The sequence below is a fragment of the Callithrix jacchus genome, chromosome 10 (genome assembly GCF_049354715.1).
Source record: "Callithrix jacchus isolate 240 chromosome 10, calJac240_pri, whole genome shotgun sequence".
Classification (NCBI taxonomy): Eukaryota; Metazoa; Chordata; class Mammalia; order Primates; family Cebidae; genus Callithrix; species Callithrix jacchus.
The window spans coordinates 16,658,379-16,683,168 of NC_133511.1; the positions used below are offsets into that span (position 1 = coordinate 16,658,379).

The 24,790-nt window shown below is 40.8% G+C and overlaps 1 protein-coding gene across 16 annotated transcripts in view; it reads right to left on the minus strand.

The window, feature by feature from the left end:
- SIK3 (SIK family kinase 3) overlaps positions 1-24,790 on the minus strand; it is a 262,659-nt gene that overhangs the window by 176,313 nt on the left and 61,556 nt on the right. The window contains exon 1 of one of the 16 annotated variants that reach the window (XM_078339526.1): positions 287-23,045. The exons of the other annotated variants lie outside the window; for them this stretch is intronic. Within the exon in view, the coding sequence (XP_078195652.1) occupies positions 287-301 (15 nt within the window). The 5' untranslated portion in view covers positions 302-23,045. Of the gene's footprint in view, positions 1-286; positions 23,046-24,790 lie in introns of those variants that run through there. 16 annotated transcript variants of the gene reach the window in all.

Sequence of the window (24,790 nt, forward strand, 5' to 3'; positions counted from 1 at the left end):
ATCCACAATATGTCCTTCTTCCAAGGGCACTGTATGTATCAGGGCCTCCATTTTTACCTTAACAGGTCAAATCTTAAAAGAGGTTGCTACAATCCTGCCAAATCTGGTAAACGACCGATAACTGGCTTTGATAGAGCAGCAACGATCACAGAGTTAGCAGGGGCAGCGTGCTGTTCTGCTGTCAGGCTACTGGCCCAATTTTAATTTCAAGAATAAAACCCCAGCATTTCTCTTAACTAAAGTAAAAACAAACAAACAAAAAACACTACATACATTTTTCACTTACTTTCCTCTGCTCCATTTGCTTTTCTTTTAGCCAGCAAATACAACTAGTAGAGAGCTGCAATAAACAAGATTATTTAGGAATTCCAAAGTCCTTCAAAAACTGCGTCGCATTTTTAAGTCCTCATCAAACAGATTTTCTACTCAACTCAGGGAGACGTCAGTCCCACTTAACAAATTCTCCTTTTAAAGTGAAAATTTTCAGAATGGCAGTCATGCCACAGCCCACTACGAGGCATGCCATGCTGCCCTCCACACACTAACCCTCCTGAGCCATTACTGGAAGGCCAGGAAACTACAGCTATGGCCAAGCTAGATCATGAGGTGGGTTTCCAAAATAAAATGGTCTTTTAAAAAGAGATGTAATACTCCACAATGGAGGCCTAAAAAAATAGATATTCCAGCCGGGCGCAGTGGCTCAAGCCTGTAATCCCAGCACTTAGGGAGGCCAAGGCAGGCGGATCACGAGGTCAAGAGATCGAGACCATCCTGGTCAACATGGTGAAACCCCGTCTCTACTAAAAATACAAAAATTAGCTGGGCATGGTGGCAGACGCCTGTTATCCCAGCTACTCAGGAGGCTGAGGCAGGAGAATTGCCTGAACCCAGGAGGCGGAGGTTGCAGTGAGCCGAGATCACGCCATTGCACTCCAGCCTGGGTAACAAGAGCAAAACTCCGTCTCAAAAAATATATAGATAGATAGATAGATACAGATATTCCAATTAAAAGGCTCAAGCTTGTGAACAAAGATATATAATGAAAATGACTACCATGCTTGCCATACAGAAATGTGTTGTTACTTCAGCTGGCTTAAAGATCCGATTTTCCAGTCCCATTCAGTCAGTGACCCTGAAATGCCATAGTTACTATCTCCTCAAGGAAAGTGAATACGTAAGAGGTGAAATATCTATTTCACAGAAGTACAAGAAATACACTCAATGAAAATGAGGTGAGATCCTCTCAAGACAACAGGGAGAATAAAAATTATTAGAAAGAAGTTAGGGAAACGTCCTCTTTAATTCAGAAATAGCAACCCTGAAATGAGTCTCAGATGAGAATGAGATCATTTTTAATTTTATCCCTCTCCCATCTATGAAGGGATAGGAGATTCAATTCCTACCAATCTGTGACACAGGAATTGAACCACAGAGTTAAAGGATTTTGAGAGGTCATCTAGTCCAATTTTTAGAAAAAGTCATACCTTGACCATTCCTAACAAATATGCCTTTAAACATTTTTCTAAGAATACCTCTAACAATCTGTCTATATACTTTAAGTAAACTAGAGAAATTATGTTTTCTTTCTCTAATATTTTTATAAGATCTCTTAAAATTTTGTGTTTATAGAGAATTTAGCATGTCTATAATAGTCCTAATATAGTTTAGAGTGCTTTTTCCAAGATGCCTCACAAATTTCTAGTTTTTTCTTTTCTTTTTTTTTTTTAGACAGAATCTCGCTCAGTTGGCCAGGCTGGAAGGCTGTGGCAGGGTCTCGGCTCACTGCAACCTCTGCCTTCCGGGTTCAAGTGACTCTCCTGCCTCAGCCTCTTGAGTAGCTGGGATTACAGGAACATGCCATCACGCCTGGATAATTTTCGTGTTTTCAGTAGAGACGGGGTTTCACCATATTAGCCAGGCTGATCTCGAACTCCTGACCTCATGATCTGTCTGCATCGGCCTCCCAAAGCACTGGGATTACAGGCATGAGCCACCATACCCGGCCTAGTTTTTTATTGTCTTACCACTTCTCTGACACAGTGATTCTTAATAGTGAAGAGATTCAAATTATAAATGCCCACTGTACCACCAGCCCTACTCCTGTTATACTAATATTAAGAACTACCGACAACATGATAACTTATGAATAAGAACCAAGTGGTTCAGAAACAAACCCTAAATTAGCCCGTCTCTGTATTTAAAAAAAGATCTTCACAAACAATTTTAAATGGTAAAAAGAAAGCATGGGAGGTGGGAGGTGTTTTTGCAAATAGAGGATTATAAAGATCCCCGTGAGAGCCAGAACCTAAACGTTTCTTAGAAACAGAACCATGACTGGTTCACTGGCTCAGTATCCTTCAGATTCGGTGGAGGTCACTGCATTCATTTTGAAGTCTGGCTCTCTTGGGTTTGAATCCAGTCACGTCACCTATTAACTCTGGAACTTTAGGTTTAACCACTGCCTTAATTTACTTATCTCTAAAATGGGATAATAACATCTGACTCACAGAATAACTGAGAATTAATAAATAAGAGGTGGTATTTGGTCTGGCACACACCACAAGTCTTATTTCCATTACTATCTTTTGCTGCTCTTGACAATATAAAGTATCGCAAACCCAAAGAACATATCGTTATATAAGCAGCAAGTCAAAATGACCCCAGGGAAGATGCTTAAGCAGAAAGAGGCAGGACATTCAGCACGTTAAACAATCCATTCAAGCAAAGGAAGACGAAGGCTGATGTGCTGAAACTGATCCCACTGCAGTTATTGGTGAACAGATAAATCTCCATTGCGGGGCTAAAGTGAGGCGCCGGAAGAACGACCAAGAATACAGGAAGGAAGAACCATGATGCCACAGAAAGTGGAGGGAAGGGGAAGAGAGAACAGAAAGCAGAGGCTAACAAATGGTGTTCCTTGAACCTTGCTCAAACTAAACAGCTCTATCCTTTCATTTAGAGCTAACTACTAATAATTAAAAAGAAAAAAGCAGAGAACAGGTGAGTTAGACTACACAGCCCTCTCTTGGTCTTTGGCACAGCAGCGTTAAACATTCCTAAAGATCATACAGTCTAAAAAGGAATGTCACAAAGACCTACCACAGTACACTGAAATTGATCAAGTGAAAGTAAAGAGGGCAGCTTAATGGATGTTTTCTTATGGGCTGTGTAGCTTTGATCAAGAGCAACAGAGATTCCATATCTACTAAACAGCAGAATGAAGGTAAGCTCAATGTCCAAGTGTTGTGATGAGGCTTGGGTCAGGATTTATTCAAAGTCTCTCCGAAATACTCCACTTGGAGACTACTCAAGACAAAGGCTCCTTCTATTAAATAGAAGGGGGATAAGGAGTGAAAGTGGGAGGTAGTTAGGGAGAACAGAGTTAAAAGAGTAAGAACTTGAGCTGCTGAACAAAGTGGCTCACACCTGCATTCCCAGCACTTTGGAAGGCAGAGATGGGAGAAACCTTTAGCCTAGGAGTTTGAAACCCAACCAAACAACACAGTGAGAACCCGTCTCTGTATTTTAAAAAAAGATCTTCAAACGGTTTTAAAAGATGAAAGGAAAGCTGGAGGTAGGAGGTGCTTTTGCAAATGCAGGTATTTAGCTCAGGCTGTCTAAACCCACTTACCTAAGGATGGGATAACAAAACCGCACATTTGGCGTGCTGTTCTATTTTTCTCCTATCATGAAAATAGTACTTTCGCAGGAAAGCCCTTGGCCCAGATTAATCTTGTTATAAAATATTAATACAATTATCATACAGGAAAATGAAGTGATCTGAAAATGGTCCTAGCAAAGCCACCAACAACAGAGTAGCCAAATTAATCCAGGAATTGCAGACTTAAGCTTCAAAACTGGATTCTCAGCCTCAATTCACTACTAGCCGATGGTGTTCCCGTTGGACATGCTCACGCTTACACAATAGCTTTATATTGAAAATAAAAGGATCAAAAGAATATTTTGGTGAACTAAGTAAAACCAGTTTGCTTTCTAGTCACCAAAAGGACTCTCTTTCCCATTCTTCACCGATTCAAAGCAACAAACCTATACTGATGATGCAGGGACGCAAAGAAGAGAAGAGAGGCGAGCACACAGGTGTACATGTGCCAATGCACACTCAATCACAAGCATCTGTGTTATGTGTGGTGGGAATCCTAAACTCCGTTTTATCTTTATAGCTTCCCCCTCTGGAATTCACAATTAATGTTATGGTATAACATACTTTTAGATTTAGATAATTTTTTTCTAGAAATTTGACATTAGGTAAATTGTAAAAGTTCAGAATATGAGCTTACCATTCTGTCAAGTTATTTAATCTTCCTCACTAAAAAAATACACTGCCGGCTGGGCACAGTGGCTCATGCCAGTAATCCCAGCACTTTGAGAGGCCAAGGCAGGTGGATCACCTGAGGTCAGGAGTTTGAGACCAACCTGGCCAACATAGTGAAACCCCCATCTCTACTAAAAATATAAAAATTAGCTGGCCATGGTGGCGAGCATCTGTAATCCCAGCTACTCAGGAGACTGAGACAGGAGAATCGCTTTGAACCCAGGTGGCAGGGGTTGCAGTGAGTCGAGATCGCACCACTGCACTCCAGCCTGGGCAACAGAGTGAGACTCGGTCTCAAAAAAAAAAAAAAAAAAAAAAATGCACTACCTTCCTTTTGATAACACTTCAATAACAATACATCACTTTTGGAAAACATATGACAGAAAGATATTTGGCAAGTAAAAAAAGTTTTAAAAATTGGGAAGGAGAAAAGGCCAGGCATGGTGGCTCATGCCTGTTAATCCCAAAACTTTGGGAGGCCAAGGTAGGTGAAACTCCTACCTCAGGTCAGGAGTTTGAGATCAGCCTGACCAACATGGTAAAACCTCGTCTCTACTAAAAATACAAAAATTAGCCAGGTGTGGTGGGGGTGGGGGTGCCTGTAATCCCAGCTACTCAGAAGGCTTAGGTAGGAGAATGGCTTAAACTCAGGAGGCGGAGTGCTTGCAGTGAACCAAGATCATGCCATTGCACTCCAGTACAGGCAATAGGAGTAAAACTTCTATTTTAAGAAAAATTTTAAAATGGGAAAGACGAAGACATATCAGAAACCTAACTCTGAAGAAAAAGCCTAAAATTAACCATAAAATTTGGATTTAAAAAAAAAAATGGGAAGGAGGAAGACATATCAAAAGTCTAACTTTGAAGAAAAAGCCTAAAATTTACCATAAAATTTGGATTTATTCCAAAATAAGTAGGCAATTTTGCTCTTAAGCCTAAATAATTGCCAAAGGAAAATAAACTAACATTTATCCGCTATGCTAAGCACTTTTATCTGATTTAATCCCCACAAAAACCCCAATAGATGGGTAATATTATTCCATTTCATAGCTAAGAAACCTGTGGCTTGGAAAAATTAACTTGCTCATTAAGCTAAACTTTGAACCTAGGACGTTCTGACTCCAAACATTATAGTCCTTCTATTACAACCCTGCAGGCTCATACATTTGTTAACATAAAGGCAAAAGACAAAAGTCAAAACTCCTAAACTACAAAAATATCAACTCAAATTCTCCATGGAGAAAAGTCAAACCGTCAGTTCAGTTAAGGACACAGGGTACTATATGCATATTTGATTAAAAGCTTTCTCTGCAGAAAATGAACTGTGGTTTCTTTTTAAAAGTATTAGTCTCAAACTCCAGAATTACTTCAAAATCCTGTCGGAAATGGGCTTACTTCTACGCAGTTACGACAGAAAATAAGAAAGGCGTTTGAAAAATGTTTGGTTAAATAATGAATAATCAAATCCAGCAAAAAGTTATGGCTTCCGAATCAGAAAACTAACTTGCAAATAGCCTTGCATTTGGTAAAATTACTTACCTGAAGCCCGTTGTGAGTCTGCAATTATACCAAAAGTGCAGAAACTAACCCAGAAATAAATTATTAAAAATTAAAATAAGAAAACGAAGATAACAGTTAAAATAGGAAAACTAATTAAAACAGGAAAAACAAAGGTAACAGTTGGTAATTTTAAGAAACTATGACGTAGCCAGGCCTGGTGGCTCACGCCTGTAATCCCAGCACTGAGGGAGGCCAACGAGGAAGGATTGCTTAAGCCCAGGAGTTCAAGACCAGCCTGGGCAACAAAGCAAGACCCTGTCTCTACAAAAAATGAAAAACTTAGCCTAAAGTGAGGTACTGGGAATGGTGGCGCACACCCGTGGTCTCAGCTACTCAGGAAGCTGACGCCAGAGGGTCACTTGCGCCCACGAGGTGAAGGCTGTAGTGAGCCATGATAGCGCTGCTGCACTCCAGCCCGGGTGACAGAACAGGGTTCAAAACAAACAAACATACAGGAGAAACTCGGAAGCATAAAGGCAAAATGTATTGTTTAAAGTGTAACCAATTCATAAATAGCATAAAAAGCACAACTGCTTTATAGGCCACCAATCAAAGTACAGTTATTACAGCATGCTCTAACGAACATACCAAATCAATATAAAACCTTTAGAGATCCCTACTTAACGACCCGCTCTTTAACATCCTTTCGAAAATTTTCTGAGTCTAAATTTTTACCCAACTTAAATACTCAACTATTCCTCAAAAACATTTCTTTCAGTTGCTTTGTTTTAATGCTAATATGGTGCTATTCTTATTTACTGCCCAACTTCTAAATCAACATTTACCAATCCCACAAAACCTTATCAACCTCCAAAGCCTGTATTTTGAAGATGCACCTGGAAAAAAATATCTAAAAATTTAAAAGTAACACGAATGACAGCATCTATTATCAGTTTATCCCCAAAGAAGCTGATTCGGGCTGCAAGGAAAAAAGGGTCACATCATCATCAAGGGGACAGTGGGAAGTGGCTTCTTCCTGGTAAGCCCAGTACTCAAAAAGCCCCTACCAGACAGGCTTCCCCTCTTCCTAACTCAGAGCGTGCCCTCCTTCATGACGATCAGAGAGGGAAGGAAAGAAAGGGCAGCAAATTAAGGCTCCAATGCATTCAGAATTTACTCTTTCCCATTCTCCCACACCAAATACCTACAGCACTTTCAGTATGGGTACTGAAGGTTTTAGAGACTCTTCTCTGCAGAAGGATGGGTAGAGTGGGCAGAAAAGTGTAACTTCCCCAGTCCTGGAGTGAAAGCTATGGCAGGTATCCCCCATGCAGAGAGCACTGGTAAGCCAGAGACAAGAGGACTAGCATGCGGTCTTCTCATGAGTATCGGGGGCGAGCAGTACAAGGCCTGCTGAGGGGACTAAAATATTACTTTCTTTTTTTTCTGTGCCTAAACCACCTACATCACCAGGGTTGTGTCAGTTTACTGTAGTACTCTTCTCTGCTGGCTTATCAGGTTGTAGGGCCACCATGTTCCCTGTCCCTGCCACCAAGGTCTTAGTACTCTTTAATTTTTCCTTTAAGTGCTATTTCCTTTGGAGGAAAGTCAAAGTAAATAACCCCACTTCATTAAAATAACTGGGTCTTAATTAAAGTGACTCAGTCAACCAAAAAATAATTACTGTTTTTTTAAGAAAAAAATATGTAAATAATATATGTATATATGTACATATATATAGTTTAGATTAAGAAATGTCAGAGATAAATTCTAGGCCAGGCACGATGGCTCACACCTGTAATCCCAGCACTTTGGAAGGCTGAAGTGGGTGGATCACTGGAGCTCAGAAGTTCGAGACCAGCCTGGCCTCCATGGACAGACTCTGTCTCTCCAAAAAATACAAAATCAGCTGGGTGTGATGGTGCATGCCTGCAGTCCCTGCTACTCAAGAGGCTGAGGTGGGAGGATCACTTGAGCCTGGGAGGCAGAGGTTGCAGTGAGCCAAGACTGCGCCACTGTACTCCAGCCTGGGGGACACAGTGAGACCCTGACTCAAACAAAAACAAAAATAATTACTCTCCCCAAGAAAAAGGGAAATTACAAATTTTAAAAGAAAAAAAGAGATGGAATCTGAAATCTCCACACTCTTTTTTTTTTTTCCTGTAAATAGAAGCTGTAAACTTTTTGCACTAAGAATGCTGCAAAGAGATTAGTCAAGCTAAACCACAATGGAGTGAGAAGGGGTAATAAAAAAAAAGGCAGAAAGGGACTGTCTAAGCATGTACATATGCATATGAGTATATTACAATTACATTCTTAATTCCAAGAGATGGTTTGGTATGACTCACTGTTTTGTACAAACAAGAGTAAAATTTTTGTCCCTTGTTACATATAATAGTGGACTATTCCTGAGTGGTTATTTTCTAGGGAAATTAAACAGAATTTTTTTTACCCAGAACTAGAAATTCTGTTGAGATTGGTGAGACTTACAAAGAATTCAGTACCAATTACCAGCCATGTATCAGTACTAAGAGAAGCCACTTGGGATTACTGAGGATTCATTCACATTAAAACAATTCTGCGAAGTATAGCTGAACGACTACCACAAAATAAGGTTTCTGGCCAGGCATGGTGACTCACGCCAATAATCCCAGCAACTTGGGGAGCTGAGGCAGGAGGATCTCTTGAGGCCAGGAGTTCAAGACCAGACTGGACAACACAGCAAGGTCCCATCTTTTAATTTTTTTTAATTAACCAGGCATGGTGGATGTACCTGTAGTCCCAATGACAATGACTCTGGCACTCTAGCCTGAGCAACAGAGAGAAAGAGACCCCAACTCTTAAATAAATAAATAAATAAATAAGATCTCCTGCTTGGTGGTCTGGCTGTCAATCCAAGCCCAGTCTGATTAGCCCCCAAATACGTTTTATTTTCAGAAACAGGATCTCACTCTCATTCAGGCCAGAGTGCAGTGGCACGAACACAGCTCACTACAGCCTTGATCTCTCAAGCTCAAGCAATCATCCCAGCCTCCCAAGTGTGGGGGACTACAGGCGTGTACCCCCATACCTGGCTAATTATTTTTATTTCTTTGTAGAGACAGGGTCTCCCTATGTTGCAGACTGGTCTTGAATTCTTGGACTCACGCAATTCTCTCATCTCAGCCTTCCAAAATGCTGGGATTATAGGCATGAGCCACCACGTCCAGTCCTCAAATGCTTTCTAGAAAAGTTTTTTAATGTTTTCAATGGTGCCAGGCAGCACCATCATACTGGAGCTCAGAGGGCCTTCTAAAGCCAATGGCCTCTGCATGGCCTGTAGAAGAACTAGAGTCTTCATTACACCATCATACTTGTAACCGTTAACTTTCCCAAAGCTGTATTTGACCTTATGTTTGAAGCCTTCCATACTTTAACCTCAGACTACTTTTTCATCATCTTCTAATGTTAAATTGATTCATCTCTGTCCCTTAAAATCGAGACCAGCCTGGTCAACATGGTCAACAACATGGTGAAACTCCACCTCTATTAAAAATACAAAAATTAGCCAGACATCGTAATGCTCACCTGTAATCCCAGCTACTCAGGAGGCTGAGGCAGGAGAATTGCTTGAACCCAGGAGGTGGAGGTTGCAGTGGAGCTGAAGGTTGTGCTGATTACCAATGGCCAATGACTTAATCAATCATGCTTACCTAATGAAGCCTCCATAAAAACCCAAAAGGGGGCATCCAGGAAAGTGAAGAACACATCCACTCGCTGAGAGGGTGGCATACCCCAGCTCTACAGGGACGGCAGCTCCTGCGCTCAGTACTCTTCCAGACTTTGCCCTGGGTATCTCTTCATCTCGCTGTTCACTTGTGTCCTTTAAAATATCCTTTCTAATAAACTGGTCAGTGTGTTTCCCTAAGTTCTGTGAGCCACTCTAACAATTTCATGGAACCCAAGGAGGGGATATTGAGAAACCAACTTATAGCCAGCAGGTCAGAAGCATAGGTAAAACCACCTGGAGCCTGTGGCTGGCACTAAAGGTTGGGGGCAGGACTGTGGGACTGAGCCCTCCATCTGTGAGATCCCATGCTATCTCCAAGTAGACAGTGTCAGAACTGAACTGAACTGAGCTGAGCTGAGCTGAACAAAACTGAACTGAACTGAACTGAACTGAACTGAACTGAACTGAACTGAACTGCATTAGAAGACACTGGCTGAGCTGCTGCAGAACTGGTTGACTGCTTGGTGTGCGGGGATATACTCCCACACATTTGGTCACAGAAGTATTTTGTGTTGAGAGTACAGGAGAAACCGATTTTGTTATTCCTATATTCTAGGAGTCATCCACAATCATTCAGGCAGTTTCCACACAAGAGAAGCAAGTCTACAGCCTGCGTAGTAAAAAATAAACATTAAACCTTCAGAACTATTTGCACAAAGGAAAAATGGAATTACCAGTCAGGCTGGGAAGGAGTGGTGCTTATCAAAGTTCAAACACTTAGTACAAATTTGCTAAAGTGCCTTGGTCAGAGCACATTGTCAGAACCCTACTCCTTTCACAGAATTTTCCAAACATTAACCAATGTTCATAGCATGCTGACGCTGAGGAGGTAAATGATGTTTCACAGATAGGGAAGCAGAAAAAAGTGAGGGCCTGGCTGAGCCAATGTTGTCTCTGCCTTTTAGTTAGCATATAGATCTCTGTTTATTATTCTAGAAAGCCGTTTTCAATTTCACACATCGAGGATTATGTTTTAAGATGTAAAGTCTATACGAGGGCTGCTTTGCTTACCACTATCTTTGTCAACCATTATCAAAAACCTCCATTAATTAAGCTGGGCACCGTGGTGTACACCTACAGTCCCAGCTACTCAGGAGGCTGAAGCAGGAGAATACCCTAGGAATTCAAGTCCTGTCTGGGCAATGTAGCAAGAAATCATCTCTAAAAAAAATAAAATAAAATAAAGCTGGGCACAGTGGCTCACGCCCAACACTTTGGAAGGCCAAGGCAGAAAGATCACTACAGCTCACATATTTGAGACCACCCTCAATATAGTGAGACTCTGTCTCTACAAAAAAAAAAAAAAAACAACTAACAATAACAATAAAACAGTGAATAAAAAATAATCCATAAATTCATTAAGAAACCAGCTTTTGAGCACCTTCTACCTGTAACAACAGCCCTGCCTACAAAGAAAATATTAGTTTTAAGTAACTCCTACTTTATTTTACCCATTGCTTTAGAAACAAAGGTCAGATCATTTTGTAGTTGGGTATGTCAAAATCTTTTTATCATACAAGTATATATGTCTAGAGATTGACTGGCAACAGACACAAGGGAACTATCTGGAATAGAGAAATTTTCTCTGTTGATTAAGGTAGTGGTTATAACAATTCATCAAATCTCATTAAACTGTATATTTAATATCTATGTACTTCCTGGTATGTAAATTTTACCTAAAAAATATAAGAGTCAAAGACAATTACTTAATAGCCCAATCCTTGAGTTAAGAAACACAAAGGATAAACCCCACATCACCTAAAAAAGAAAAAAACCCAACTGAAAAAACATATTCTTTCCTTTGGTCTACATTTCAACTTCTGTGTACTGATTAATTCTTGAAAAATCAAATACCCATGGAGCTCTCATAACCCCACTAAGCAGAAAGGAGAGGGTCTCAGGGCAGAGTGGACACTTTCATATGCCTGTGAGCATCTAAACCACATTCATCAATTAAAGCTGCCTCATCCATCAGTCAAAGCAAAAACAAACTGTCCTTGTGTTAAAAGGCAACATAGAAAGTCACCCTGTGACATCTCCTCTGAGATGAGTTAAGAGAAGAAATGAATTGAAATCTCATTTATAACCACATGGCCTAAATTAGCCTCTCGCAGTCATCAATGAGATACTTATCAGATTGCGGAGGGCAAGGGAGGAAATGTAAAAAAGTTTAAAAAAAAAAAAAGGTACAAATGTAAATAACTAATATCCTAAGTGAAACCCACTTTCATCTTACCAGACAGGTTTATTTTGTTCGGAAACAAAGTGAATACATAACTGGATCTATTTCAAGGGTTAATTTAACAAAAACATCTTTACTCTGGAAGCAAAAAGAATTCCTTCGTGATAGAAATGCCAGGTTTAACCATTAGCAAATTGTAGAAAACACAAATGACAACCGAGATAACTAGTGAGGGCTAAAGGTAACATTTTCACTCTTTAAAATAACTCCAACGCAACTCCAAAGTCAATTGTTCTTGCTAGCAGTTGTCGGGGCTCAGAAACCGATACCCCAAAATACGGCATTTTGACATGCTGAAGTTTCTGTATCTGTTTAAATCTGGACCCACCAAAGAAGAAAACAGTTATCTCTGTCCATTCCCTGAGTTTTCATTAACTGAACTCACATTGCAGGAACAGAGACTGAAAAACAGTTATCTCTGTCCATTCCCTGAGTTTTCATTAACTGAACTCACATTGCAGGAACAGAGACTGAAGTCTGTCAATACACCAGACAATTTTTTTTAAAAAAAAAAACAGGAACTCACTCTGTCACTCAACCTGGAATCACAATCACAGCTCACTGCAGCCTTGTCCTCCCTGGCTCAAGTGATCCTCAAATCTCAACCTCCAAGTATTAATGTGTGTATATATATTATAATATATATATATATTGCACAATGCACTATGCCAGTGCTTGGGAATAACTTTATTTTATCTTTTTCTTTTTTTTTTTTGGAGACAGGGTCTGTCTGTGTTACCAAGGCTGGAGTGCAGTGGTGCAGTCTCTCCTCACTGCAACCTCCGCCTCTAGGGTTTAAGCGATTCTCTGTCTTCAGCCTCTCAAGTAGCTGGGATTACAGATGTGTGCCACCACGGCCCAGCTAATTTTTTGTATTTTTAGTAGAGACAGGGTTTCGCTATGTTGGCCAGGCTGGTCTTGAATGGCTGGCCTCAAGTGATCCACCTGCCTCAGCCTCCCAAAGTGCTGGGATTATAGACCTGAGCCACCGCACCCAGGCCTGGACAGACTTTTTGTTAAAAACCACTATCTGCTCTGCAGTCTCAAAAAACTCTGTCCCAGACCACTGTGTGTTCTCCAAGCCCATTTAATAACCTTTAAAAAAATTTACTGCCCCCTAAAATCATCTAGACCTCCCATCTCCCTTTCCTCTAAGAAGGGTATATAAATATCTGTACTGCACTAGGTTGAGGGCAATCACCCTGGGATTTTCCCCGATACATGTTAACAAAAATGTTTAAGAATTGTATCCTATTAATCTGCCTTTTGTCAGTTGATTTTCAGCTAACCTTCAAAGAGGGAAAGGAAAATCCCCTTCACTCCTACATAGTCTTTAAAAAAAAACAGCACTACCGATAGCGGCATAAATATCTAACATAACACAGGCTCATTTCTAACATTGTGCCTCTTTTCCCTAAAGATTACTAAAAATAGCCACTTTAGCAAAGAAAAAGACTATTTTGGAAGATAAACAGGGCTTTCTTTAATAATGCCCTATAACTCTAAACTGCTGTAAACCTGCAACATCTGTAAACTGATCAGGGGCCAATCAGGCAACACCACCAAAATCAAAGTTGCAGTATTTTACAAACTCATGGGCTCAAACATGCCTTAAATCTATCTGGCTGGGTGTGGTGGCTCACACTTGTAATCCCAGCACTTTGGGAGGCTAAGGCAGGTGGTCTGCTTGAGCTCAGGAGTTTGAGACTAGCGTGGGCAACACAGCAAAACCCTGACTCTACCAAAAAAATACAAACATTAGCCAGGCGTGATGGCATCCACCTGCAGTCCCAGCTACTTGGAGGACTGAGGTGAGAGGATCGCTTGAACCCAGGAAGCAGAGGTTGCAGAGAGCTGAGATCAGCACCACTGTACCGTAGGCTAGGCAACAGAGAGAGACCATGCCTTAAAAAAAACATCCTACAGCAGTTTGCAAGCTTTAAGCAGCTATGGAATTCTACCCCTCTTCTTTAAAAAAAAAAAAAAAAAAAAACAGGCCAGGTGCACTGGCTCACCCCTATAATCTCAGCACTTTGGGAGGCCAAGGCGGGCGGATCACCTGAGGTCAGGAGTTTGAGACCAGCCTGATCAACAAGGAGAAACCCTATCTCTACTAAAAATACAAAATTAGCCAGGCATGGTGGCACATGCCTGTAATCCCAGCTACTCAGAAGGCAAAGGCAGAAAACTGACTTGAACCCCAGAGGCGGAGGTTGCCATAAGCTGAGATCACGCCATTGCACTCCAGCCTGGCAACAAGAGGGAAACTCCATCTTGAAAAAAAAAAAAAATCTCGACAGTTTATATCAGATGCCTTTCCACTTTGTTTTTGTCCAGTCACACTAAAAGGACACAAAATCATCCATTGATAATAACATGCAGTAGTTGCTCAATGTCAATGAGCAACTACTACCTTACTCAGTGTGTATACTCTGGTGAAAAGCTGAGCAGCTTTCCCTATATTTCAATCTTCATTCCACAAGCAAACCTGGAGGACACTCAAAAGAATCCTAAGACCCTCTGTAAATGCAGCTTGAAAAACCACTGATCCAGTCCAACCCCCCTTATTTTACAATTGATACCCATAAAAGTACAATGGGAGGCAGCATGGTATGGCTGAAAGGAAACAGTGATAAAAGTCAATCTAAGTTATAGCCCTTACCAGGTATGTGACCTGGAGCAAATAAATTCTTTGAATTTTAGTTTCTTCATCATAAAACGGGAATAATCATGTCTATGTCGTATGTATTTTTCAGACAAGGTCTGGTTCTGTTGCCCAAGCTGGAGTGCAGTGGCACAATCTCAGCTCACTGCAAACCTCTGCCTCCCAGATGCAAGTGATCCTCCTACATCAGCTTCTGGGGTGGCTGGGACCACAGGTATGTGTCACCACACCCAGCTACTTTTTTGTATTTTTGGTGGAGACAGGGTTTCATCATGTTGCCCAGGCTGGTCTTGAATTCCTGATCACTCAAGTGATCTACCTGCCTCAGCCTCCCAAAGTACTGGGATTACAGATGTGAGCCAGCACACCCAGACTATACTTTCTGTAAAAGTGCTTTGCAGACTGCTGAGCATTATATAAATTAAGGTTATTATTACTATTTTTTTATTGCATTTTAGGTGTTGGGGTACATGTGCAGAGCATGCAATATAGTTGCATAGGTACACACATGGCAGTGTGTTTTGTTTGCTTTCTCCCCTTCGCCCACATTTGGCATTTCTTCCCAGGCTATCCCTCCCCCCCTCCCCCTCCCACTGGCCCTCCTCTTTTCCCCTCAATAGACCCCAGTGTTTAGTACTCCCCTCTCTGTGTCCATGTTTTCTCATTTTTCATCACCCGCCTATGAGTGAGAATATGCGGTGTTTCATTTTCTGTTCTTGTGTCAGTCTGCTGAGAATGATGTTCTCCAGATTCATCCATGTCCCTACAAACGACACGAACTCATCATTTCTGATTGCTGCATAATATTCCATGGTGTATATGTGCCACATTTTCCCAATCCAGTCTATCATCAATGGGCATTTGGGTTGATTCCTGGTCTTTGCTATTGTAAACAGTGCTGCAATGAACATTCGTGTGCATGTGTCCTTATAGTAGAACGATTTACAGTCCTTTGGATATATACCCAGTAATGGGATTGCTGGGTCAAATGGAATTTCTATTTCTAAGGCCTTGAGGAATCGCCACACTGTCTTCCACAATGGTTGGACTAATTTACACTCCCACCAACAGTGTAAAAGTGTTCCTTTTTAAAAGGAAGGTTATTATTTTTATTGTTTGGTGATTATTAACCAAGATGACATGGTGATTCAAGTGCAGTCAGACCTGGAACTCAAATCCCCTGATGACCTCTCTAAGGCTTTTTCCACAACTTTACCTAACTAACACTTGTGTTCAATACTAAGCCACTGGGTTGTTTTTTTGTTTGTTTGTTTGTTTGTTTGTTTGTTTGTTTGTTTGTTTGTTTGTTTTGAGACAGAGTTTCGCTCTTGTGACCCAGGCTGGAGTGCAATGGCGCAATCTCGGCTCACCGCAACCTCCGCCTCCTGGGATCAGGCAATTCTCCTGCCTCAGCCTCCTGAGTAGCTGGGATTACAGGCACGTGCCACCGTGCCCAGCTAATTTTTTGTATTTTTAGTAGAGATGGGGTTTCACCATGTTGACCAGGATGGTCTCGATCTCTTGACCTCGTGATCCACCCGCCTCGGCCTCCCAAAGTGCTGGGATTATAGGCTTGAGCCACCATGCCCGGCTGCCACTGGGTTTTATACTAAGCATTTGTATCCAAAAAAATGGTGCCATAGATAAAACAAAATCTTTAAGATTACATGAAATAAATGTAAACCCAAGGACTGGTGGGTCTATGTCAAAAGTGAGAAATGTAGATAAGGGGATATAGAGTCATGTGCCATATAACAACAGAGGTCCTGTAAGATGGTAACGCTGTATTTATACTGCACCTTTCCTTGTTTAGTTGTGTTTAGATACACAAATATTTTACCATTGTGTTACAACTGCCTACAGTATTCAGTTAGGAAATACTAGGAGCAACAGGCCACACCATATCGCCTAGGTAGGGAGTAGGCTATACCATCTAGGTTTGTGTAAGGACACTCTATGACGTTCTCACAAGGAGACAATTACCTAATGATGCGTTTCTCCTAATGCATCCCCATCGCTAAGCAGTGCAGTACTAGGCTTGCATTCTACAATATGATATATCATGAATGGTTGTTAAGGCACTAATGAAACAATCTTGACCGTTCAGAGCTGCTGCGTGCTGTTGATGTGCTGAAGAAAAAGAGAAGCCCACGGTGTGGCTAAATAATAACTTCAGCATATACATATTGATCAGAAGCCAACTATGATTTTTAACAATTAAAAATGTCCCAAAGCAATACATGGTTGAACCTCCAGGTCAAACGTAAATACAATTTAATGAAGTAGCCTAACCTACAAATTACATATTAATAAAAGACTGACCTCTGCCACAAGCCTTACGTGGACAATGAAGAGAAGGCTGGTACTGGCAATTTCGTGCTCTAGTGTCTACCAGCTCTCCAGTTGCTAAGCTGCCCCTTTTATCGACCTAAAATGAGTCATCATCATTTCACCCATCTAAAGGGCAAGACAAAAACAATGAAATTAAGAAACTCCATGGAAAAAAGAATGGAGAAGACAAAGCCAGAGATGTCACTAAAATGTAGTACAAGTGAGGGGAAAAAAGACATATTATTCAAGGAATTTCTAGGGCTAATGGAAAGCTTCTTCTCACAGAAAACTTGGAAAAAGTACAAATGTAATTTTGTTTCAGAACACAAGAATGTTTTCTAAAAAGTTGTGTTTCTAAGCTCAAGCATATTCATAAAGTGATTCATTTGGTAAGAACATACAGTCATCCAGATGCGATGAAAAAGCAGCAGCTTTTAATACTCAACCTGCCCATCAGACTTAAAGGTTATAGTAGCATTTCTTGAAAACACATTAGTCATCTCTGCTCTAACTATACATCTCTGTAGAGAAAACATGGAAAACAGGGTTGACTGGCAGTACACAAGTTTGTCACTGCTGACAGAAGTCAAACCACATTCAAAAATAATGTGGAGCACTATTAATATCTGCATGTTTCATCATCCCGTAAATTTCACATGCTGACCATAAGCATTACGAACTACTTTCAGGGAAGCCTGTTTTCTAAAACTGACTCACCCTGACCCATCTTCAGTGACAGAGCAAGTGATGAGACGATGGGACAATAGAGCAATAGGTCAACAATGGCAACCAAATTATAGCAAAAGCAAGTAAACTGATCACGCAATTGGTAAGTACATCTACCCAAAGCTTTAAGCAATCCTCCTCCTTACTTCATTCGAGACAATGCATTACGCATGTGCAGCCTATGTATACAAGATGCTTTTTATTACTGATAACAATATCAATTAAAATTTGCAGAATATTTATCTTAAAAGCACTTTTATTATTATCAGTACTGTTACTGCTACCACTACTACCTCCATTATGCAAAAGAGCTAACGCTCAGAGGATGGAAACAACTTGCCTAAAATTACATGAACACTAAGAAATGACGGTAGGACTCAAACTCAATTCCTGTGACTCCAAAATCTGTGACTTCTTTCTTAAAGTTAAACCTTTTTCAGCACGAAACCCTTCATTCATTCACTCATTCCTTCATCTACTCAAATATTTATTAAACACCTATTACATGCTGGATGCTATTCTGAAGCCCTCAGGAAAAAATTGGAGTGCACAGTTCCTGCTCCAGGCAGTAGAAAGTGTGTATTATAGTCTAGTATCATAGGGACAGCTTAACAACAACAAAAGCACATCAATACAGGAGGTGGCAAAAAGAAGTAGGCACATGGCAGGCACACTGGGAACACAGGCGGGGAAGCCCTTAACTCTTCCTATGGAGGCCTTCCTTTCCACAGGAGGTTATAATGTTACCTGACTCTTAGAATATGAAAGAAATCTGGCAAATGGGTACGAGAGGGAAGATGTATGTCACAGAGAAAAAAACATGAGCAAAGGCATAAAGGACAGAAAAACAATTCTAATCTATTGAGGAAAATAGCTCAGCCTGACTGGGAGCCAGCTCAGGCATGCCCACGGATAAGGAGGGAAAACAGCCTGGAGGAAGGAAGTCAAGACCAGGCTCATGAGTGCCATGCTAAGGAGAACAGGCTTTATTTTACAGGAGACAGAAGACAGTGAAGGTGAGAAACATGCTACAATGCATGCATTAAAATGACAACGTGGGCCAGGCACGGTGGCTCATGCCTGCAATCCCAGCATTTTGAATGTTTTGCTTTGTTTTCCAAATCGAGACTCCCTTTGCCGTCAAGGTTGGATGGAGTACAGTGGTGTGATCTCTGCTCTCTGCAACCTCTGCCTCCTGGGTTCAAGTGATTCTCCCACCTTAGCCTCCTGAGTAGCTGAAATTATAGGCACCTGCCATCACACCCGGCTAATTTTTGTATTTTTAGTGGAGATAAGGTTTCACCATGTTGGTTAGGCTAATCTCAAACTCTTGACCTCAAGCAATCCACCCACCTCAGTCTCCCAAAGTGCTGGGATTACAGATGTGAGCCACCACACCCAGCCTTTCCCAGTATTTTGGAAGGCCAGTGCAGGTAGATCACTTGAGCCCAGGAGTTTGAGACTAGCCTGGGCAACATGGTGAAACCCTGGATCTACAAAAACTTAGCTGGGCGTGGTGGCATGCACCTGTAATCCCAGCTACTTGGGAGGCTGAGGTGGGAGGATGAATTGAGCTCAGGAGAGAGGCTGCTGTAAGCCAAGATTGCACCACTGCACTCCAGCCTGAGCAACAGAGCCAAATCCTGTCTCAAAAATAAAATATAAATTAAAAAGACAAACTGTTTTTAATGTGAAGGATGGAACTAGGTCAGAAATGGGCATAGCAGTTTAAGACACCAATGCAGTAGTACAAAAAAATATGAGCGCCTAAATTAAGGCAGTGAAAGGGGGGAGGTAACAAATGAGAGAGGTATTTTGGAAGCAGAATCTTAAAATGTAGTGATTGACCAGTGGTATCCAAAATTCGAGGAGAAATCTAGGCTAACTCCCAGACTTCTGGTTCCTACCACTGGGTGAGTCATACTGCCATCAGCGGAGATAAAGAAGTTGGTGTGGTTAGATAATGAGTTCGGTTTTGGATAAGGGAGTCACATTTGTGATGGCTATGCGGCATAAGGTAAAGATATCTAATACAGCATTAGAACTGGTTCCCAAAACTCATCGGAGATAGGGATTTAGGAGTCATGATGATGTAAACTGTAGCTGAAGACAAGGGGCTGGTTCTGATTCACTCAAAGAAGAATACAGAGAGAGAGAAGAGGGAGAACACAGAACCCAGGAAAACCCAGATGTTTAAGGAGTAAAGAGAAACAATGCTGGAAAGCTGAGGACAGAGTTGTAGGACAGCCAAGAAAAAGTCTTTGGAAATCTTGGGTGAAGGTGAGTAACAAGAACATTTATTTTCCCAGAGAAAAGAGAAATGCAATTAGGGGCATAAATCGAAACAATATTTCTGTAAAGTCTTTTGGTAACGTATAGTTAACAAAGGCCTCTAAGATGCCCACATCACGACACAGTAATTCTACGTCTAAGAATATATTGCAAAGAAGCAATCAGAAATCCTGACAGTGGCTTATTACAAAAATGTTGCTCACGGCATTATTTATAATAGCAACAAAATGGAAGTACTTTAAACATACGAAATAAATTACTGTATATCCATACAACAAAGATTATGAGCCATTTAAAATTTATATTCATGGATAATTTAAGTGATAAAAATGCTCACGATATTCAGTATTTTGAAAAAAGCAAGATGCAATTCTGCATATTCAGTTAACTACACAATATAAAAATGCACAGGGCGGGCCGGGCATGGTGGCTCAAGCCTGTAATCCCAGCACTTTGGGAGGCCGAGGCGGGTAGATCACGAGGTCAAGAGATTGAGACCATCCTGGTCAAAATGGTGAAAACCCGTCTCTACTAAAGATACAAAAAATTAGCTGGGCGTGGTGGCGCGTGCCTGTAATCCCAGCTACTCAGGAGGCTGAGGCAGGAGAATTGCCTGAACCCAGGAGGCGGAGGCTGCAGTGAGCCGAGATCGCGCCATTGCACTCCAGCCTGGGTAACAAAAGCGAAACTCCGTCTCAAAAAAAAAAAAATTTTTTTTTTTGAGACAGAGTCTTATTCCTGTTGCCCCGGCTGGTGGGCCATGGCAGGATCATGGCTCACCACAGCCTCGACTTCCCAGGCTCAGGTGATCCTCCCACCTCAGCCTCGAAAAATGCTAGGATTACAGGTATAAGCCAGTGGACCCAGCTTTTTTAAGAATTAAAATCTATTTTGAGATATCTCACTGTGGTTTTAATTTGCAGTTCCCTAATGGCTAATGATGGTTAACGTCTCTTCACGTGGTTACATGCCATCTGTATATCCTCTTCAGTGAAATGTTCCTTCATATCTTTTGCCATTTTCTAATTAGATTATCTTGGGTTCTTTAATATTGAGTCTGGGATTATTTATATATTCTAGACAGTAGTCTTTTACTGGATATGTGGTTCAAAAATATTTTCTCCCAGTTTGTAGTTTGCCTTTCAGCCTTTTCACATGGTCTTTAGCAGATCAAAATGTTTAGTTTTTATGAAGCCCAACTTACTTTTTCCTTTTCTAGATCATACTTTTGGTATCATGTCTCAGAACTCTCTGCTTAGCTCTATATCCTAAAGATTCTCTCTTGCCATTTTCTAATGTCTCGGAACTCTCTGCTTAGCTCTATATCCTAAAGACTCTCTCTTGCCATTTTCTAATGTCTCGGAACTCTCTGCTTAGCTCTATATCCTAAGGATTCTCTCTGCTTAGCTCTATACCCTAAGGATTCTCTCTTGCCATTTTCTAATGTCTCGGAACTCTCTGCTTAGCTCTATATCCTAAAGACTCTCTCTTGCCATTTTCTAATGTCTCAGAACTCTCTGCTTTGCTCTATATCCTAAAGACTCTCTCTTCCCTTTTTCTAATGTCTCGGAACTCTCTGCTTAGCTCTATATCCTAAAGATCCTCTCTTGCCATTTTCTAATGTCTCGGAACTCTCTGCTTTGCTCTATACCCTAAGGATTCTCTCTTGCCATTTTCTAATGTCTCGGAACTCTCTGCTTTGCTCTATATCCTAAAGACTCTCTCTTGCCATTTTCTAATGTCTCGGAACTCTCTGCTTAGCTCTATATCCTAAGGATTCTCTCTGCTTAGCTCTATACCCTAAGGATTCTCTCTTGCCATTTTCTAATGTCTCGGAACTCTCTGCTTAGCTCTATATCCTAAAGATCCTCTCTTGCCATTTTCTAATGTCTCGGAACTCTCTGCTTTGCTCTATACCCTAAGGATTCTCTCTTGCCATTTTCTAATGTCTCGGAACTCTCTGCTTTGCTCTATACCCTAAGGATTCTCTCTTGCCATTTTCTAATGTCTCGGAACTCTCTGCTTAGCTCTATATCCTAAAGATTCTCTCTTGCCATTTTCTAATGTCTCGGAACTCTCTGCTTAGCTCTATACCCTACAGATTCTCTCTTGCCATTTTCTAATGTCTCGGAACTCTCTGCTTTGCTCTATATCCTAAAGACTCTCTCTTGCCATTTTCTAATGTCTCGGAACTCTCTGCTTAGCTCTATATCCTAAAGATCCTCTCTTGCCATTTTCTAATGTCTCGGAACTCTCTGCTTTGCTCTATACCCTAAGGATTCTCTCTTGCCATTTTCTAATATCTCGGAACTCTCTGCTTTGCTCTATATCCTAAAGATCCTCTCTTGCCATTTTCTAATGTCTCGGAACTCTCTGCTTTGCTCTATACCCTAAGGATTCTCTCTTGCCATTTTCTAATGTCTCGGAACTCTCTGCTTTGCTCTATATCCTAAAGACTCTCTCTTGCCATTTTCTAATGTCTCGGAACTCTCTGCTTAGCTCTATATCCTAAGGATTCTCTCTGCTTAGCTCTATACCCTAAGGATTCTCTCTTGCCATTTTCTAATGTCTCGGAACTCTCTGCTTAGCTCTATATCCTAAAGATCCTCTCTTGCCATTTTCTAATGTCTCGGAACTCTCTGCTTTGCTCTATACCCTAAGGATTCTCTCTTGCCATTTTCTAATGTCTCGGAACTCTCTGCTTTGCTCTATACCCTAAGGATTCTCTCTTGCCATTTTCTAATGTCTCGGAACTCTCTGCTTAGCTCTATATCCTAAAGATTCTCTCTTGCCATTTTCTAATGTCTCGGAACTCTCTGCTTAGCTCTATACCCTACAGATTCTCTCTTGCCATTTTCTAATGTCTCGGAACTCTCTGCTTTGCTCTATATCCTAAAGACTCTCTCTTGCCATTTTCTAATGTCTCGGAACTCTCTGCTTAGCTCTATATCCTAAAGATCCTCTCTTGCCATTTTCTAATGTCTCGGAACTCTCTGCTTTGCTCTATACCCTAAGGATTCTCTCTTGCCATTTTCTAATGTCTCGGAACTCTCTGCTTTGCTCTATACCCTAAGGATTCTCTCTTGCCATTTTCTAATGTCTCGGAACTCTCTGCTTAGCTCTATATCCTAAAGATTCTCTCTTGCCATTTTCTAATGTCTCGGAACTCTCTGCTTAGCTCTATACCCTACAGATTCTCTCTTGCCATTTTCTAATGTCTCGGAACTCTCTGCTTTGCTCTATATCCTAAAGACTCTCTCTTGCCATTTTCTAATGTCTCGGAACTCTCTGCTTTGCTCTATATCCTAAAGACTCTCTCTTGCCATTTTCTAATGTCTCGGAACTCTCTGCTTAGCTCTATATCCTAAAGATTCTCTCTTCCATTTTCTAAAAGCTTTTTTAGTTCCATGTTTTACATATAAGTCCATGATCCATTTTCAGTTAATTTTTATATAAAATGTGAAGTTTAGGTCAGAGTTTTTCTTTTTTTCCTTTTCTTTTCTGACGGCTATCCAGTTGCTCCAGCACCATTTATTTAAAAGGCTACCTTTCCTGCACTGAATTGCTTCTGCATCTTTATAAAAAATCAGTTGGGCAATGGCTAATCAATACAGCATTTTTATTTATTTTGAGAGGGAGTTTCTATATTGTTGCCCAGGCTGGAGTGCAATGGCACGATCTCGGCTCACTGCAACCTCCACCTCCCAGGTTCAAGCGATTTTCCTGCCTCAGTCTCCCAAGTAGCTGGGATTACTGTCATGGGCCACCACACCAGCTATTTTTTGGGGGGGGGATATATTTAGTAGAGATGGGGTTTCACTATGTTGGTCAGGCTGGTCTCAAACTCCTGACCTCAAGGGATCCACCTGCCTTGGCACAGCAAAGTGCTGGGTTTACAGGCATGAGCCACTGCACCCGGCCAGCATTTATTTTTTAAGTGATGATCATGTTCTGGAATTAGATGGTGGTGAACATTATATAACTTTGTGAATATAATAAAAACCACTGGACTTTATGGTATATAAATTATATCTCAATTAAAAATTTACTGAGGATATTTGTGTAGGTCTCTACTCTGTTATTCCGGCTTTTCTATTCTGTTTCATTGATCTTTGGTCTATCCTATCAATATTACACAACCTTGATTACTGTAGCTATATAGTAAGTCCTGAAATCAGGTAGAGGGATTCCTCCCATTTTTTTATTCAGTTTAGCTATTCTAGACTGTTTCCTTGTATTTCCATATATAATTGATAATAATCTTGACTACAGCTACAGAAAACCTTGCTGGGCTTTTGATAAAAGTTGCATTAAACTTGTAGATTAATTTGAGGGGAACTGACATCTTTACTATGTTGAGTCTTCAAAATCAATGAACACAGTATATCTCACTATTTTGGTCTTAGAGTTCTTTCATCAGCCTTTTGCAGTTTCCAGTATAAGTCCTATATATGTTTTGTTAGATATATACTTGAGTATTTCTTTTGAATGAACTGTTATAAATGGTATTGCATATATTCTCATGTGTTCATTGCGAGTATATAAAAATGCAATTCATTTTTGTTTGTTTGATTTTGTTTTGCCTTGTTTAGAGACAAGGTCTTGTTCTGTTGCCCAGGCTCCTGGCTAGAGTGCAGTGGCATGATCATAGCTCACTGCAACCTCAAACCCTTGGGCTCAAGCAATCCTCCGACCTCAGCCTCCGAGTAGCTGGGACTACAGGCATGCAACACCATTCCGGGCCTTTTTTTTTTTTTTAAGAGATGGGGTCTTACTATATTGCCCATGTTTATAAGATTAAGTTCATCTTTTCTTTTATCTGAGTAGCATTTTATTGTATGATTATACCACCATTTATTTATCTCTTGGTTATTTCCAGTTTTGGGCTATAATCCAAAATGCTTTTTTCAAACAATAGGATATATATCATTA